The sequence below is a fragment of the Chamaea fasciata genome, unplaced genomic scaffold, assembly GCF_029207755.1.
Source record: "Chamaea fasciata isolate MVZ Bird 193981 ecotype frontalis unplaced genomic scaffold, bChaFas1.0.hap1 SCAF_3, whole genome shotgun sequence".
NCBI lineage: Eukaryota > Metazoa > Chordata > Aves > Passeriformes > Sylviidae > Chamaea > Chamaea fasciata.
In genome coordinates, this window is record NW_027094088.1 from 7,949,074 (window position 1) to 7,963,590 (window position 14,517).

Sequence of the window (14,517 nt, forward strand, 5' to 3'; positions counted from 1 at the left end):
GAAGTAAAACAGACACCACTCTGTAAAGAGCCTCCCTCAGTCTCGTTACACATGAAGGAGCTGTGAGACTTCAGCTTTGCAACACTGGAGCTGAGGGTCTGGTTAGAAGCGCTATGGGTTCTTTACCAATTTCACAGGGTTGGAATCACACCTTTCATGCTCATCATTAAATTTTCAGCACTTGTCAGCTTTATCAAGCTTAGGTTTTACAGTACAGTAACACAGCTCTGACTTGACTGCACAACCACACATCAAACACTAAATCCCTGCTGAACCTCCACTGCAGCACTGACAACCCTGCCAAAGCAATAGCCACAAACTCATCCAGCACCAGGAAAGCTGGCAAGAAGCAAAAGGCAAACTAAACTCCTGCACATGTGATGCTTCATCCCGAAAAACATCAGCCACCAAAACAGCACTAGGGTTTGAAAAAGCACCTGGAGGTTGTCCACTCAGCCAACCCACAGGCTGCTATGTAGTATCAGCATGACCAACAACAGCTACCTCTCAAAATTAAGCGGAGCCTAACTGCAGAATGGTGGATTGTCCTCTGTCAGCTGTTAAAAATACTGCTGGTACAAAGAAATACATCAGTTTTATCTCACCACAGAACCTTACAGTCCAAGAGATTTTTAAGCTCAAAAGAAAAAAAATGGAAGAAGCCAACAGTTAATTAGTTTTTCTCTCCTATCCTCTGTACCCTCTGCTTTTTGTGATGAACAGCAGTAAAGGATTGTTCTACAAGAGGACCTGTAAGACATCATCAAGTTAGCCTTTCTAATCATCCCATCTAGTTAGTACCATTACTGCAACCCAGATGATCCTAGTAAAAAAAAGGAGGAGTTTGGGAAGAACCAGGAGAAAAAAGAGGAGTTCATTAACAACACATCAGGAGGCTCAAATCAGAGATTCCAACAGCTGACTTAGAGAGGTCCCTACAGGGCCCATGGCACACACAGCATCAGGAAGAGTAGCCTCACTTCACCAAATCCAGAACTGGACCCACAACAGAGCTCAAGGGGATGACCAAGAAGCCCATTTAAGCTCCTTTCCTGCTCTCCTATTTCAGCACAACTTTCACACAACACCCCCAGGCTCTGCCTGCCACACCAGGCGTGGAACACGCAACAGGCACAATCAGTATCAGCTTTAATGCTCTGTTTGCCTACTGCAAATCACACTTTGCCCCTTACATGAAGGATTTAAAAAACAGTAAAATGATGCGAGCACAAGTTGCTCTTGTGATGACTGCATAAGTGAACCGTTTTTTCTCACAGACTAGACTTCTCAGAAAGAAATATCAGTATTCTATGGTTTATTATCTGAAATAGATTTAAACATTTGGGAAGGGGAAAAAAAAAAAAAAAAGGTTTCCAACACAAAACCCTGGAAATGAAGAGAGGCTAATCTGCCAAACAGCAAAACCATCAGCTGAGGTTAGAGAGGAGGCTGCATATGACAACAGCTTGCTGTAGGTAGGGCAAAAATTGCAGAATAATTTCACTGTAACACTCCACAGAAGTGAGCTCTCATCTGAGGTGAGGAAGTATCAAGGCTTTTCCAACTGTTAAAGACAAGGGCCAGTACAAATTAGGTAAGTACTCCTCTTTAGCATAGATAATCACAAAAAAAAAGGATGACATTTTAGTTTTTATTATTTTATATTTGGCCAGGACTTTTAAAGGAAGGACTTTTAAAGGAAACATCAAACATTCACTTTTCTGTAGGTCTCGAAAGGATTCGGTCTTCCCCCACCCCCACCTCCCATCAGATTTCTATTGGCCCTTATATTCACACTGCAAATTAGTTGGGAATAGCAGTATTTTACTAGATCAGCAACGTCTGGTTCTTATCCAAATGTTCCACCTAAAGAGGATGCCAGTTCTCATGGATTGGACAGCCCACCCTGCAGCATTCCTGAGAATTGTACAATATAATCTTGAAAGTCAGCAGAGTGGATTATCCACTTTTTTCTGGACTTGAACTTGTGACCTTAACAGTAGCACAGCAGAAAGCAAATGTGCTATGCACTTTGCCATAGTAACCTTCCATGTATTCTTTTCAACTTAAATACACACAATTGAAACAGCTACAATTTTGGAAAATTATGTACAAACCCTATATTTTTTTCTTTTTTGATTACATATAAATACAAATTAGCTATTCTTCTAAAAAGTGGTTATAATAGTAAATAAATACAAAATAAGAATCTGACCATTATACTTCATGTGCTGGGGTTAAACCCATATAAAATGTACAACTAAAATACATTTAAAATCTTTAAAGGAATATTTCTCTGATTAAAATATTTGTTTTCCCAACTTTTTCGTAGACATAAATATATTTTCAAAATAGTTGTGTTTTTTTTTTCTTTCCATTTCATTACATAAATAAAGTCTTCATTGGGAAATATTAAAGTGTCAGCTATTTTTTTTTTTGCATTTGTCTAATATATTTGCTGTGTTAGCGGCACCCACAACCCTCCACAACCATATCTTGATAGTTCTTTAATACAACTTTTTCATTTTCATCAAGGTAGAGCATGGAAATAGCACTCAGTTCTGTCGGCACACAGCAAGCCTTGGGGATTTTGGAATTCACTGAATTGACCAAAGTCTGAACAATGGCATGGTTTGTTGAGTTTAGATGATCTGCCAGCGGAAAAGGACATTCCCCATGGCAGTAAAAGGCACTATACCCTGGCGGGGCAACAATCCAGTCATTCCACCCCACATCATTGAAGTCCACATACAACGGATGCCTTTTGCAACTGTATTTGTGGCGTTTACGCTGTTTGTGTTTCGCTTGACGCTTTTCTCTTTTATGGAGCGGGTGTCCCTTGCCATCATGCCCAAACGTCACTAACAATGGCCTCAGCTGAGACCAGCTATCTTCATCCTGATGTAAAGACCTGCTAATCCTAACGTGCCTCTTGGAGGCACTGTTCTCTTTGTCCAAGTGAACCACCTCTACCACAAACCCATGATTAGGTTGTCCATGTGCAATCCACCTCAAAACAGCTGGCGTTACATCAAAACTTTCCCATTTACTTGCATTATGATGCACCAACCTGGTGTCCAAAAGTCTTGTGACAGGGTCCTTAGAGGTGGCTGTGGCTGGCTTTATAATTTCATAAATATTAATACGGTGATGGTAGCTGCTGTTGTTCTCAAAGGCTCCGTGCACCTGTTTCCGAAAAATCTGGAGTTCAGCTGAGGTGATAGACTCCTCACTAGGGATGGAAGTTAAATTAAAGAAGAAACGCCGTGCTGTTTTCCCACTTGTTTCTGGCAGCTCTTCCAAAACTTCTAATTTGATTAAACGGGGAAAAAAAATAAAAAAAGAGAAAAAAGGAAAAAATGAGAAACTGAGACAAAAAAATCAAACCCCTTAAGACTATCTGCTGATGACAGCTTTCAATTGACACCTACCAGATATGACACACAAGACCTGAAAGACTTTTAGGCAGAAAATACTGTCTCCCTTGTTAGTTTATGCAAGCGTATACAGTGTGAAGTTAAAAATGCTTCATTCATTGTTACACATTTGGATTGGATCCTGGTGGCCTTTGCCTTCCAGGTAGTTAGCGTTAGAAGCAAGAAATACCCAGCATATAATTTGGACTTCAAGGACATGAACAAAAAACTCAAGCACTGCAGCTACTGGGGAATCATCAAAAACTGGTGGAGGACTTTGGGTAACTGTTGCATTTTCGCCTTTTTTTGTTTTTTTTTTTTTTTTTTAGAATACTGTTCTAACATCAATCCCTTAAACTCCATTCTGAAAAACATTGCTCTGCCGTTTAGGTGACTACAAATCTTAATGTATGGGGTTTTGTGTCTGTAACTAGAGACAGTGAACTCAGCACCCATAACAGGACTTTACAAAGCATGCCCCTGTATTTACCCAAAAGGGCCATAAAGAACAGCAGGAAGATTCAACTGCTGAAATAGGGGTGGATGGAAAAGAGGTAATGAAACAAAGTCACCTCCAAACAAGAAGTTTATAAAACCACCAAAACCAAACATTCAAGGAGTCACTAAGCTCCAGGCCATTCCCACCTTTGAGTAATAACTGAACAGAGCTTCAGAAGGAGCACAGTACACTTAGGGTTGCTAAATACATTGTTGCTACAGACGTTAGGAAGATAAAATATTTCCCAAAAAACCCCTCTCTCATTGTTTTTAATTTTTGTGCTAAACATACTGGAGAAAAAAACAAATCACTTTCTAAGCAGAAGCCATAACTGCTGTTAGCAATTCGTAGTCGTGTAACCATTCCCCTTTGAATCCAGTATAACTTTTCGCATAAGGTAAGGCTCAGCCTTATGGTATTTCAGGACCAGACCAGTATTTGCTAATATGCAAATATTTTGAACGGTCACAAGACAAACTTCTGCTCTCAAGAAATCACTAGTGCAGGGAGAACTCAGCAAAAAAAACGAGTCACAGTGATTTCCATCTAAATTTTGTAAAAGTTCTAACACTGATTTTCTAACAAAATCAGCTTTTGCTGTAATCATATGACTACTTCAAACGGCAGATTTTTGCATTTGCCTAAACCTTACCAACTTTGCCCTTCAACTCCTCTCACTCAGCCCCGTCCCCAGTCCTTGGGTTTAACATGAATGACTCACATGCAGGTTTTCCCCCATTAAACTGCCAGGTTTAGACTTCCCGTGTAGGGAAACGTGGATGAGGAGAAGTTAGATTTCACCATTCATCTTCCTCACGATAAGGCTTTCCATCCACTAAGCAGCACAATCACTTCTCAGAGGCCACCCCCTTTTATAAACTTAAAAACTAATTAATATCTTTTCTTGACACACTTTCACTCTAAAAGGAGGGGAAAGCTGCGTTTTCATTACTTTTGCAGCGGGGCCACTGCATGGCAGCACTGGAGAGCCGCAGCCAGGAGCAATTACAACCTGGGGAAACGCTTCCCAAAAAAGCACGTGAGCGACACGCGCCCCACCGGCTCCACGGGCCCGGTTAATGCCACGGCCGCCGCTTTAGCTACGGCTGCCAGGAAACGCCCCCGGCTGCTGAGTGAGGGTCTGTCCCAGAGAATCGCTGCCTCGGGGGGCTGCAGGCGGGGAGGTGCCGCAGAGGAGCTGCTGGAGGCCTCGCAGGTGAGAGCCGAGCGCGGCCACGGGGCTTTGGCCAGGTGGGTCTGGCTGCAGCGCTCCTCGACGGCAGCTCCCGAGGATGTCGCGATTGATTGCTTCATTGATCTCTCACGGGGATTAGACAAGGATTAGAAACCTCCGCAGCGGCCCGGCTCAGCCGCGCATTAGGGAGCCTTCCCTGCTTTCTAGCCTCGCAGGAGAGCAGCGATCTGTGGGAACGCTTAACGCGGAGTCGCGCTGGTTTAGCGGGAGAAGTCAATAAACCGGGAGCGCCCCGGCGGACGGAGAGTGGGGAGAAGGGAGGTGGCAAAGCAAGAGCTCCGCAGCAGAGCCCGTCGGGCAGCGCACCCGGCCGGGAGACGCACTGCGCGAACCCCGCGGTACCGGCGGGAGGAATCCGCCCCCCGCTCCTCCTCCGGCCCTGCCCTGCCCTCCCCCTCCCCTCCGCTCCCGCAGCCCGCGGAGCCCCCGCCCGCCCGTACCTTCGTGGTGGAAGCTGCGGACGGTGTTGGCGCGGCTGGCCGCCCGCTCCAGCGGGAAGCCCAGCGCCGCCGGCTGCCCCAGCTGCTGCCCCGCGTGCAGGCGGTAGAGGTCCAGCATGTAGGGCGGGATGACGACGTCCTTGCCGGGGCTGGGCCGCCGCTTCAGCCCGAACATGTGGAGCAGGCGCAGCTCGAACTCGCTGAGCAGGTCCTCGGGGCGCTGCGCGGCCGAGGCGGCGCGGCCCGGCTCGCTGAAGCGCCGCCGACCCACCTCCGGCATGAGCCCGGCCGCGCCGCCCAGCAGCGCCTGGCAGAGCAGCAGCGCCAGGAGCGAGCGGGTCACGGCAACCATGATCAACCTGCGCGGAGGAGGAGGAGGAGGCGATGGGAGCCAGTCAGCGCGGACACCGCGCCAGGGGAGGGGGGGCACGGGCGGGGACGGTCCGCAGGTAGGACCCACCCCGGCACCGGGCCATGGCCGGCGGAGCCCCCGCCGCGGACCGGCCGGCGAAGCCCCTCGAGGGGCCGCTTCAGGTGCGCGGCGGCACCGAAATCCCCGTGGCAGGAGATCAAAGGGAGCGAGGCGGGACGGGGGAGCGGAGCCGGGCGCTCCGCAACAAAGGAGCGCGGAGGTGAAGGGGAGGAGGGGACGCGGCCGGGGGCACCGCCGGGGCCGGGGCGCAGGTGTGCGCCGGGCCGGGCCTCCCGCCGCCGCGGCCGGCAGCGCTCACCGGGAAGGGAAGGGGCGGCTGCCCAGCAAAGCCAGCTCCCCGCTGTGCTCCCGTCCCGACCCCCGGGCTTCCCCCCACACACCCCGCAGCGCCGAGCCACGGGGACTCGGGGCCGGCTTCGCTTTCCCCGCGGCGGGGCAGCGGCTTCCCTCAGCGGAGGGAAAAGGAGAGCTGTTTTCCCTCGGCGGAGTGGAAGGGGAAGGAGGAAAATACATATCCTGCTACGTCCTTAGCCAAACCCACAGGATGACATTCTCCCCCGTGAAACTTTGGGCTGGATTATTATAATAGTAATAATAGCTATGATTAGCGTCCCGTCCCCCCTCTCTCTTCCAGAGCTCTAGCACCTCCACCGTGGCCCACGGAGTCATCCTGCGGAGAAGACTTTCAGCAGATCTGCGACCGCCGGAGCTATACCTGTGTGCAGCAGCAGGGGTTGTGTCTGCAGGAGGGTGTTCTGCTCTCGGGGTGTTTTTCCCGCATCACTTGGTGTTACTCCAAACTTCGCTGCTGCTCCTCTACAGCTGCCGAGCAGAAAATAGAAGTTCCCTGAAGTGCAGTCCGTCTCGGAAACATACTTTTAGCAGCTGGTTGAGGAGGCAAGAAGGCAAGTCCCAGCCAGGGAAAAAGTTTCTCCCTTTTAAAAGCAGCGATCGTGAAGTTGCTTCTTCTTCTTCTTCCTCCTCTTTCTCCTCGCGTGTGTGTGCCTGCCCGTGAATGGGTCCCTACGTGTCTACGGAGTTAAAAGGCTCCTTTTCAAAAATGTCCTTTGCATCACGCTCATCAGACAGATGGACATTTACCGAGACTCCCGCAGCAACATCAAGATGAAACTTGACTTGTCTCCGCTCCCTTAAAAAAGAAAGGAAAAAGGAGGGAGGAGGGTAAATAAAAGAGGGGGGAAAAGAAAAAAAAAAAAAAAAGGGGGTGGGGAGCCACCCGCCGCCGTCCCGCGTGGAGCGGCCGCGCTAGGGCACCGCGCCGGGCTCCCCGCCGGCCCCGCACCGCACCATGGCCGGGGGTGGCCGCCCGCCGCCGCCGCCGGGGCTTTTTGTTGCGCGGCGATGTCACGACCCCGGAGGCTCGGGGGCCCGCGCCAATCACAGCCGCCCTGTGGGAGCGGGCTGCGGCCCCGCACGGCTTTTAAAGGAGACGCCGCCTCCCTCCCTCGCTCCTTCCCTCCCTCCTCCCTCGCCCGCTCCCTCCCTCGCCGCGGCTGCCGCCCGCGCCCGGGTCGCAGTGCCGCCGGGGCGAGGGATGGGGCGGGCGGCTGTCCCGTTAAACTCTGGTACTCTGGCGGCTGATCCGATGCCGAAAGACCCCCGGCCCGCCCGGTCCCGCGTCCCGCTCCGGGCGGCAGCGGCGGAGCGGGACCGGGCCAGATCGAACAATGACCCATTGTACAGCCCGAGCGCTCCGCCGCCGCAAATCGGATTAGCGCCGTGCCCCGGACTGCCGGGGTGGTAAGGTGCGAAGGTCACGTAAGGTACCGGGAGAATCCCGGTGCTTTAGAACTACTTAAAAATACATATGTGTACTTATGTATTTTTTCCTCCCCCTACCAGAGTGTGGAGCCCGCTGCCCGAGCCAGGGGCGAGAGCTGGAAATCTGGGGGTTTCCTCGCTCTCCACTCCGAAAGAGAAGTGCCCGGACTCGGGAGAAGTCTCCTCCCGCAGCGCTGCCGCGGCGCATCCGATGCGGGCTCAGCCCCGTGCGGGCGGCGGAGGGGTTGGGCTGGGTGTTTTGGTTTTTTTTAAGATGTGGCTGCCCTCCAGTGGTGGAACGGCGGCGGATCGCCCGGCCCGGAACGGCAACCCCGGCGCGAACCGCCCGCCCGCGGCCCCGCACCTGCCCCGGGGCTGAGCCGCGCTCCCCGCGGGGCCGCGGCCCACCCGTGTCACCTCCGGTGCTCCCCGGGCTGCAGCCTCGACAGCTCGTGGCATCGCCCGTAGAGTAGGACAGCGGTGGCACGGGTGGAGAAGGCAGGTCCGTGCCCAGCGCGATTGGACTCCCAATCCCAACTGCATCCCTCGATCCCTTTCCCTGACGCTGGCAAATCTGATACAACGAGTAACTCGCGAGCAGGGCTGGGTCCTTTGCCCCATCTCTTTGTCTGCCTGGGCTCTTCGGTAGGGCCAGGCCCTTGCATAGGTATGTGATACCTAGCAATTTAGGGTCCTCATCAAAGCCAAAGCCATCGGCACACCATCATTAGCCGGGGTCCCGGTGCCTTCCCGGCAATGCAGGTGCTCTGCGCTCCACCTCTCTTCCCAATATCTCTTAGGGGCTTCATTTGCAAGAGGCATAGCCAGCCTGTGACACCTTGAATTACTGCGGAGGAGGACCTAAAGCAATAACAACTGAGACAGCTCCATTACCAGCTCCTCCTCTGGGAGCGGCCTTTTCCCTCCATCTTACAACATTTTAGTGTAGGAAGAACACCGTTTTGAGACAGGAATTCAGCACATTTGGGCTGGAATAATTCCTCCTGTGGGCCTTCTTCCCTTGGCTTCCCTATCACGACTCCAGCAATTCTAGTAGGACGTCCCTGCAGGATGAGGAGTTCACCCCGGGAGGTACACACCAGCAAAACAAACCACCCCAGAACTGCACCAGCGTAATTAAAGAGCTGCTAAAGCTCCTTCATGCCAACAGCTCCCAACACTCACTAACCTGATTTTCACTCGCCGCCGTGCACACAGTGGGAGAGCGGACACCGAGCAAGGTGAAATCCCTCAAAAGTTGAGTTATTTTTCAGTTGCATTCCAGCGCAGATAATGTTTAATTTTATGACTTCCTGCAAGTCTTTAGCATGAACTGAAAGTTCGTGCAGTGTGACTTCAGGGTATGCCAATTATGTAAATCAGCACTAAAATAACAATGGCAACGTAGTTTACACATCACTGACATTAAATGAGCACTTCAACTTCTAATTGCCATTCCAGCTCAATCTTAGTGGGTCATGCCAGGAAAAAGTCATTTCTTGCCTCAACACTTACTCCCTGTGCCTGGAGCATAGGCTCTACTGTATGCCCAGCACAGCGTTATCTCCAGGAGCTTTCTATATTAGGATAACGAGCCTTAGAAGGGAGAAACGTGTTTGTGGTTGCTCTGAAGGCCTGCATATGCTCTGATCTGATATCAGCAGGGTCTTGTAAGTTTGCCCCTCTCTGATTTTAAGTGTAAATAAGCTCACAGAGTCTTCTCTTGGCCGTAAAACACCTTGCCCTTATACTTTGTCATATCTCAGTCTATTTTGATCTGGAGCTGCTGGGGCAGCAACTCTGCCTTGCCATCCGTTTCCTTGAGGCCCAAAAAAAAACCACTGAAGCACCTAGAACATGCTCCCTGAGTGCACCCACCCACACCAGAACCTCAGTCATGGCCCCCCACCTTCCCCACAGAAAGATTTCTCACCAAGGCAGATCCAGTTCCGTTGAGGCAGTACCCTGGAATGAGGGGGAAAGGCCTTCAAAGCACCATCCCCGAAGGTTTGGTTGTGGTCTATGTCTCCTCAGCACAAAAACTGACTAAATTCTGCTGCCCTGTGTTCAGGCCTGCTCCACAGCAGCACCAGCACACCTGACCTCACCAGCTGAGAAGCATCTTTGTGATTACAAAGAGAATTAGAGACAGGTGTATTTAGGTCTAATAAATTGGAGGACAAACCTAGATGTGCCCACCCAGACTTCCAGCTCCACAAACGAGCCCTTGTCCCCTTCCCACTCCTAGAGCTGTGCAGCAGCGCACTTGAGATAAAGAAACTAAATCTCAATCAGTGTATTTCCTGCAGATGAAACTCCTCACAAGCTCTGTGGAAATGAGCAGTTGAGTGGTACATCAGCTAAATATCCAGCCCCCATCGAGGTGGACTCCCACAATGTCATTGCATTTTCCAGAGTTACTCCAAGAGCAATCTTGTTCTTCAGCTCAAGTCCTGCCAGAGAGGGAAACCACCATTTACACTGAAAAGCTCCATTTTAGTAAACCTGACTGTGCATATTTGGTAATCTCCTTTGTGAAATGTCACTTCTCCCCCCAGAACTTTGCATAGTTGACTACTCTGATTAATTTCTTTCTTCTTTACCACATGCACTCGGGGTTTTTTTGGTTTTTTTTTTCTTTTTGGCAGGTGTTTAGCCGGTAAGTATTCAATTAGTGGCACCTGCTGCTAATGTTTCAGATCCAGGTGTTCCTGCTAGGACCCAAACACAGCTGACAGATATCAAGTGTTCAGGTGTTGTCGAGTTTTCTTAGAAAAAGGGTGGAAAAGTATCCAAATAAGGACATGTTTTACAACAAGGCTAGAATCCTTTTTCCAGAGTAGATAGAAGAAAATCTTCTCTTCCCTCAGAATTTTTTCTTACAAATCCTGTACAAAATCACATTTATACACTGCCACAACATAGTGTCTTTTTTTCCAACTTGGTTACACTGCGACTAGCAGTGCTGGTGACCGTGGGCAGAAGACTTCAGCTGGAGGACCTAGATGAGAAAGACTCCATGGGGTCTGTGACCACAACTTGCAATCCTTAACAAAATGGCCTAAATTCTAGTTAGAGACACAAGCCTGCAGAAACCTTCACATCACTCTGTGCACAGTGACACTCAAAGTTTTACTACTGGCTCCAGCAGCCTTGTGTCACCAATGAGGAGCATTTTTGAAAATTCCCACTTTAGACCACTGTCCCCTGGACATGATAAGTATGTGAGACATGAAATATTAATAGTGAGCTTTTTTTTTTTAATGGATTTTGCACATTTCAGTGAATAAACCTCTTGATAAAAGTCTGTGCTGAAGTATGAAATATATACATGGTACAGCATCAAATGTGTGCAGGGCGAAGGCTGAAAATGAGTTAAGATGTGTTAGTGATGTTGAGGTTTTTGCCTTCCTAATGGGTAGAGATTATCTGAAAGCTTTTCTTTTCCTGAGCTGTGCTTCCTGTTGGCATCTGTGTGAATATGATGTGTGGCCATTCTTTAAAATATTACTTAATACTGTTTTCCAAAGACATATTTGCCTTTTGGTGGTTTGTCTTTTAACATCTGTCGACTGGCTGTGCTGCACAGCCTGTCTCCTGTTCTGTGAAGGATGGATTCTCACCTGAGAAGATAAGTTACAAGAAGGTGATTTGTTTCTGAAGAGAGGAAAGGCAGCTTATTCTGAAATGTCTATTTCTTTTTTATTCACCTTTGCTGAAATCTGGCAGCTCTTCAAAGCTGTTGCTCTGTTTCACAGTGAGTCTCAATTTCATTCATCAAATCTCACCTTGCTTTCCATCATGGTGGCAGGGAAATTGGAATTTATCAGGAAATACAATGCAGACCCAGGATTTTCTCCATTTCCAGTATGTCTCCACTGCTAGTGAACGATAGCAGTTCTTCCCAAATCTGTTATGTCTGGAAATACAGGCTGCAGCAATCAGTTCACATGGCTGTGCAGCTTTGAAACTGCAAGATATATTCCTACAATTTGTAATGAAATTACTGGGGAAAGAGGAAAAAGGGAGTCTAATACAATAACCTTTTTTTTTGGTGGTGTTTTTTTGTTGTTGTTGTTTGTTTGGAGTTTTTTGTTGGGTTTTTTTTTTTATGTTTTTAGCTTGGATGCTACAAAGTTCCAGATTTCAAAATCCAGCATTTGACCTGTGACCTTTATAATGAAGAGGTGAAAATGCCACAACACCTCGGAACAGCCTGGAGGACAACCAAGCAATCACTGGACAGATTCCATGGCAGTGCCATCATTGATGCACATTTAATTCCATGCAGTTGGAACTGTCACAGATTAGGGCAATTCAGTAGGCCGTGAGCTGATGCAGAAGATCCCAGTTCTCTTCCCAGCAATAGGAATGTCCTTTTACTTTCCATAGTGCCTTGGTTTTTCCACCATGAAAATGGGATGATCATGCTCACCCTCACTTGTATGTTCCTGCAAGACCTTCAAGTAAAGACACTAAAAGTTAGTCACTGCTTTTGTTTGAGGTTAAATATTAGGTTAATACCAGTAATAATCTCAATCTTGCCTCAAAGACAGTGGCAAAGTTCCTACTTGTTTTGGTGGTACAGGCTTACATGTTTAAGCAATGAAGAGACAGGGATGCCAGCTCTTCTGGTCAGAAGATTTGGAACAAAGTGGGATTTTTTTAATTATATAAGTCTTGTTAGGAAGACAATGAAGTGAGGGTGTTCTCCCACAAGAAAGGGAAATGGCTGCGTCATAGATGGTCCACTTCAAGAGCTTATAATTTCATCACTGCAGAGATGACGTCAAGCAAAATGGAGGATAAAATAAAGTTACGCATATTGCCTTAAGAAGTGCATATTTTAGCAGTGAATCTGGATAATGTTTTGCAATTAAAATAAAATAAAGGCACGCATGACGTTCTGTTTAAGCAGATTGTCTGTATGAAGGCTTTATTGTAACTGCAGATTTAGGGCATATGAAAAGGTTTTCTGTGCTCAGTTGCAGGATGAAAAACATTGCATCATCGGGCATTCTTGTTCTCTAACACTACTTTGCCTTTGATAGTGAATGCTTGCAATTTTATTTTCTTCTGTAAAGTCATGTTTGCTCAGGTCATTATCATTCCAATTTAAATATCCTCTTAAGATTAGGCAGAAGTACAGAGAGCAATAGTGAAGAATCGTGCCTGCTCCGTGGCATGTGCTCGGCACAAGTGATCAGCTGCTGCACCTGCTTCGTGCTGGCAGCAAAGCCACTTGCGAGTTGCCTTCAATCCCATCCCTTGTTCCCAGCTCCCAGAGGGGCTCGGATGGGCACAGGTCCCCATTCAAGCATCACCACGGAACTTTTATTTGGGAGCCTGTTTGCTTGTGTGCTACAAAATCTACTGACTGGGAGGGGCCTTAGGATAACGGCATCCTTTGACTGTTCCCAGGCTCTTGTCCGCTCCAGCGCTCTCTCTGCGGCGTTCCAGAAAGCACACTCCAGATTGCAGGGACTAATTATTAGCAACACACATTCAGCTGCTTCAAGGTACTCTTTATCCTCAGAACATCTGTAACCTTAAAGTCATAGAGTCCTAGTCAAAGTCATCTCCCTGTATCCAGCCTCCACATTCATCTCCAAGGAAAGGAATACCCATTGTCTCCATGTTAGAGAAGGAAAGAAGAGGCAGAGACCAGAGAAAGGGTTTTTTTTACTGAGAGGTACACAGGGGTGCAAAGACCTGTGGAGGTCACACTCAGATTTTCAACAATGCATAAGAAGGTCAGACACAGTCTTTGGGTTAAAATCCCAAAACTTCAAGTGAGATGTTCAGTACTCAGCTTGTGGAGACATTTTTTAAAAGCCTGGTACCAAACCTATTACCCAATAGTTTCCTGACAAAATCCTGCAGTGCCTCGTCCACAGTTCTTACTGCGGCCCATAAATCCTAGCAGGAATATGATAATCCCATTCAACTTCAGAGAAAAGCTCTGATGTGGGAGGAGACTATTTACACTGAAGAGAGAGGGGTTTTTAAAGCCTTGGTCAGGATAATAAAGGTACCAGTCAGGGTATCCATGTACAGATTTGTTCCCAACCTGGATCAGTCTCCATTGGAGAGGGACACACTGAATTCCCTCATTTGCTGTGCCATCACATCCTCGCTTTGCTTTTTTCCAGGCCCCACTGCAGGATGGGCGTTGCACAGCCAATCTGCTCAGCACTTTGGGAAAGCCCGGGCCAACCTTTGTATTCCTTAATACCTTTAACTGCCTTCCCTCACCACACCTCGGCTTCCTGCTTTTTTCTGATATTTGCAGTGACCTATCTACCCTCACTTTATGTGCTCGTTAAAGTAAGCACATCCATCAGCCTGCTCAGGATTAGCCTGGAAAAGTAGCGCCATAAAACATCTATGATGTGCAGCATTATCCAGTTACTAATTCCATTATTCCCATCAGTTCTGCTTTCTCTGCCTGGACTGAGGCAGCCTTGCTGTTGTGTTACTGTAGGAGATTTGCCCTTCCTTACATTTTCTGCTTCCTCTCCAGTATTCAGGTGTAGAGGCTCAGTAAACATTCACATCCACTTAAGGTGGGTGTACTAAACATTGCATACATTCCTTTAGTCAGCCGTGGAATAAACTCCTTTCAAATAAATCATAATACAAAACAAACAAGCTGAGAAAGCATGGAATAAACTTCATTTATTTTCTACCTT

General features: G+C 48.2%; 1 protein-coding gene across 8 annotated transcripts in view; it reads right to left on the reverse strand.

Moving 5' to 3' along the window:
* BMP2 (bone morphogenetic protein 2) overlaps nucleotides 1-9,951 on the reverse strand; it is an 87,422-nt gene extending 77,471 nt beyond the window's left edge. For 3 of the 8 annotated variants that reach the window (XM_066177855.1, XM_066177854.1, XM_066177853.1), the window contains exons 1-4: nucleotides 9,759-9,951; nucleotides 6,759-7,193; nucleotides 5,611-5,969; nucleotides 3,071-3,308 (exon numbers count right to left, since the gene is read on the reverse strand). In XM_066177855.1, coding sequence (XP_066033952.1) covers nucleotides 3,071-3,308; nucleotides 5,611-5,962 — 590 coding nt within the window. In that variant the 5' untranslated portion in view covers nucleotides 5,963-5,969; nucleotides 6,759-7,193; nucleotides 9,759-9,951. Of the gene's footprint in view, nucleotides 1-1,298; nucleotides 3,309-5,610; nucleotides 5,970-6,758; nucleotides 7,194-7,351; nucleotides 7,433-9,014; nucleotides 9,340-9,758 lie in introns of those variants that run through there. The other 5 variants (XM_066177856.1, XM_066177857.1, XM_066177850.1 and 2 more) reach the window with 5 other exon arrangements.
* Nucleotides 9,952-14,517: the final 4,566 nt, after the last annotated feature.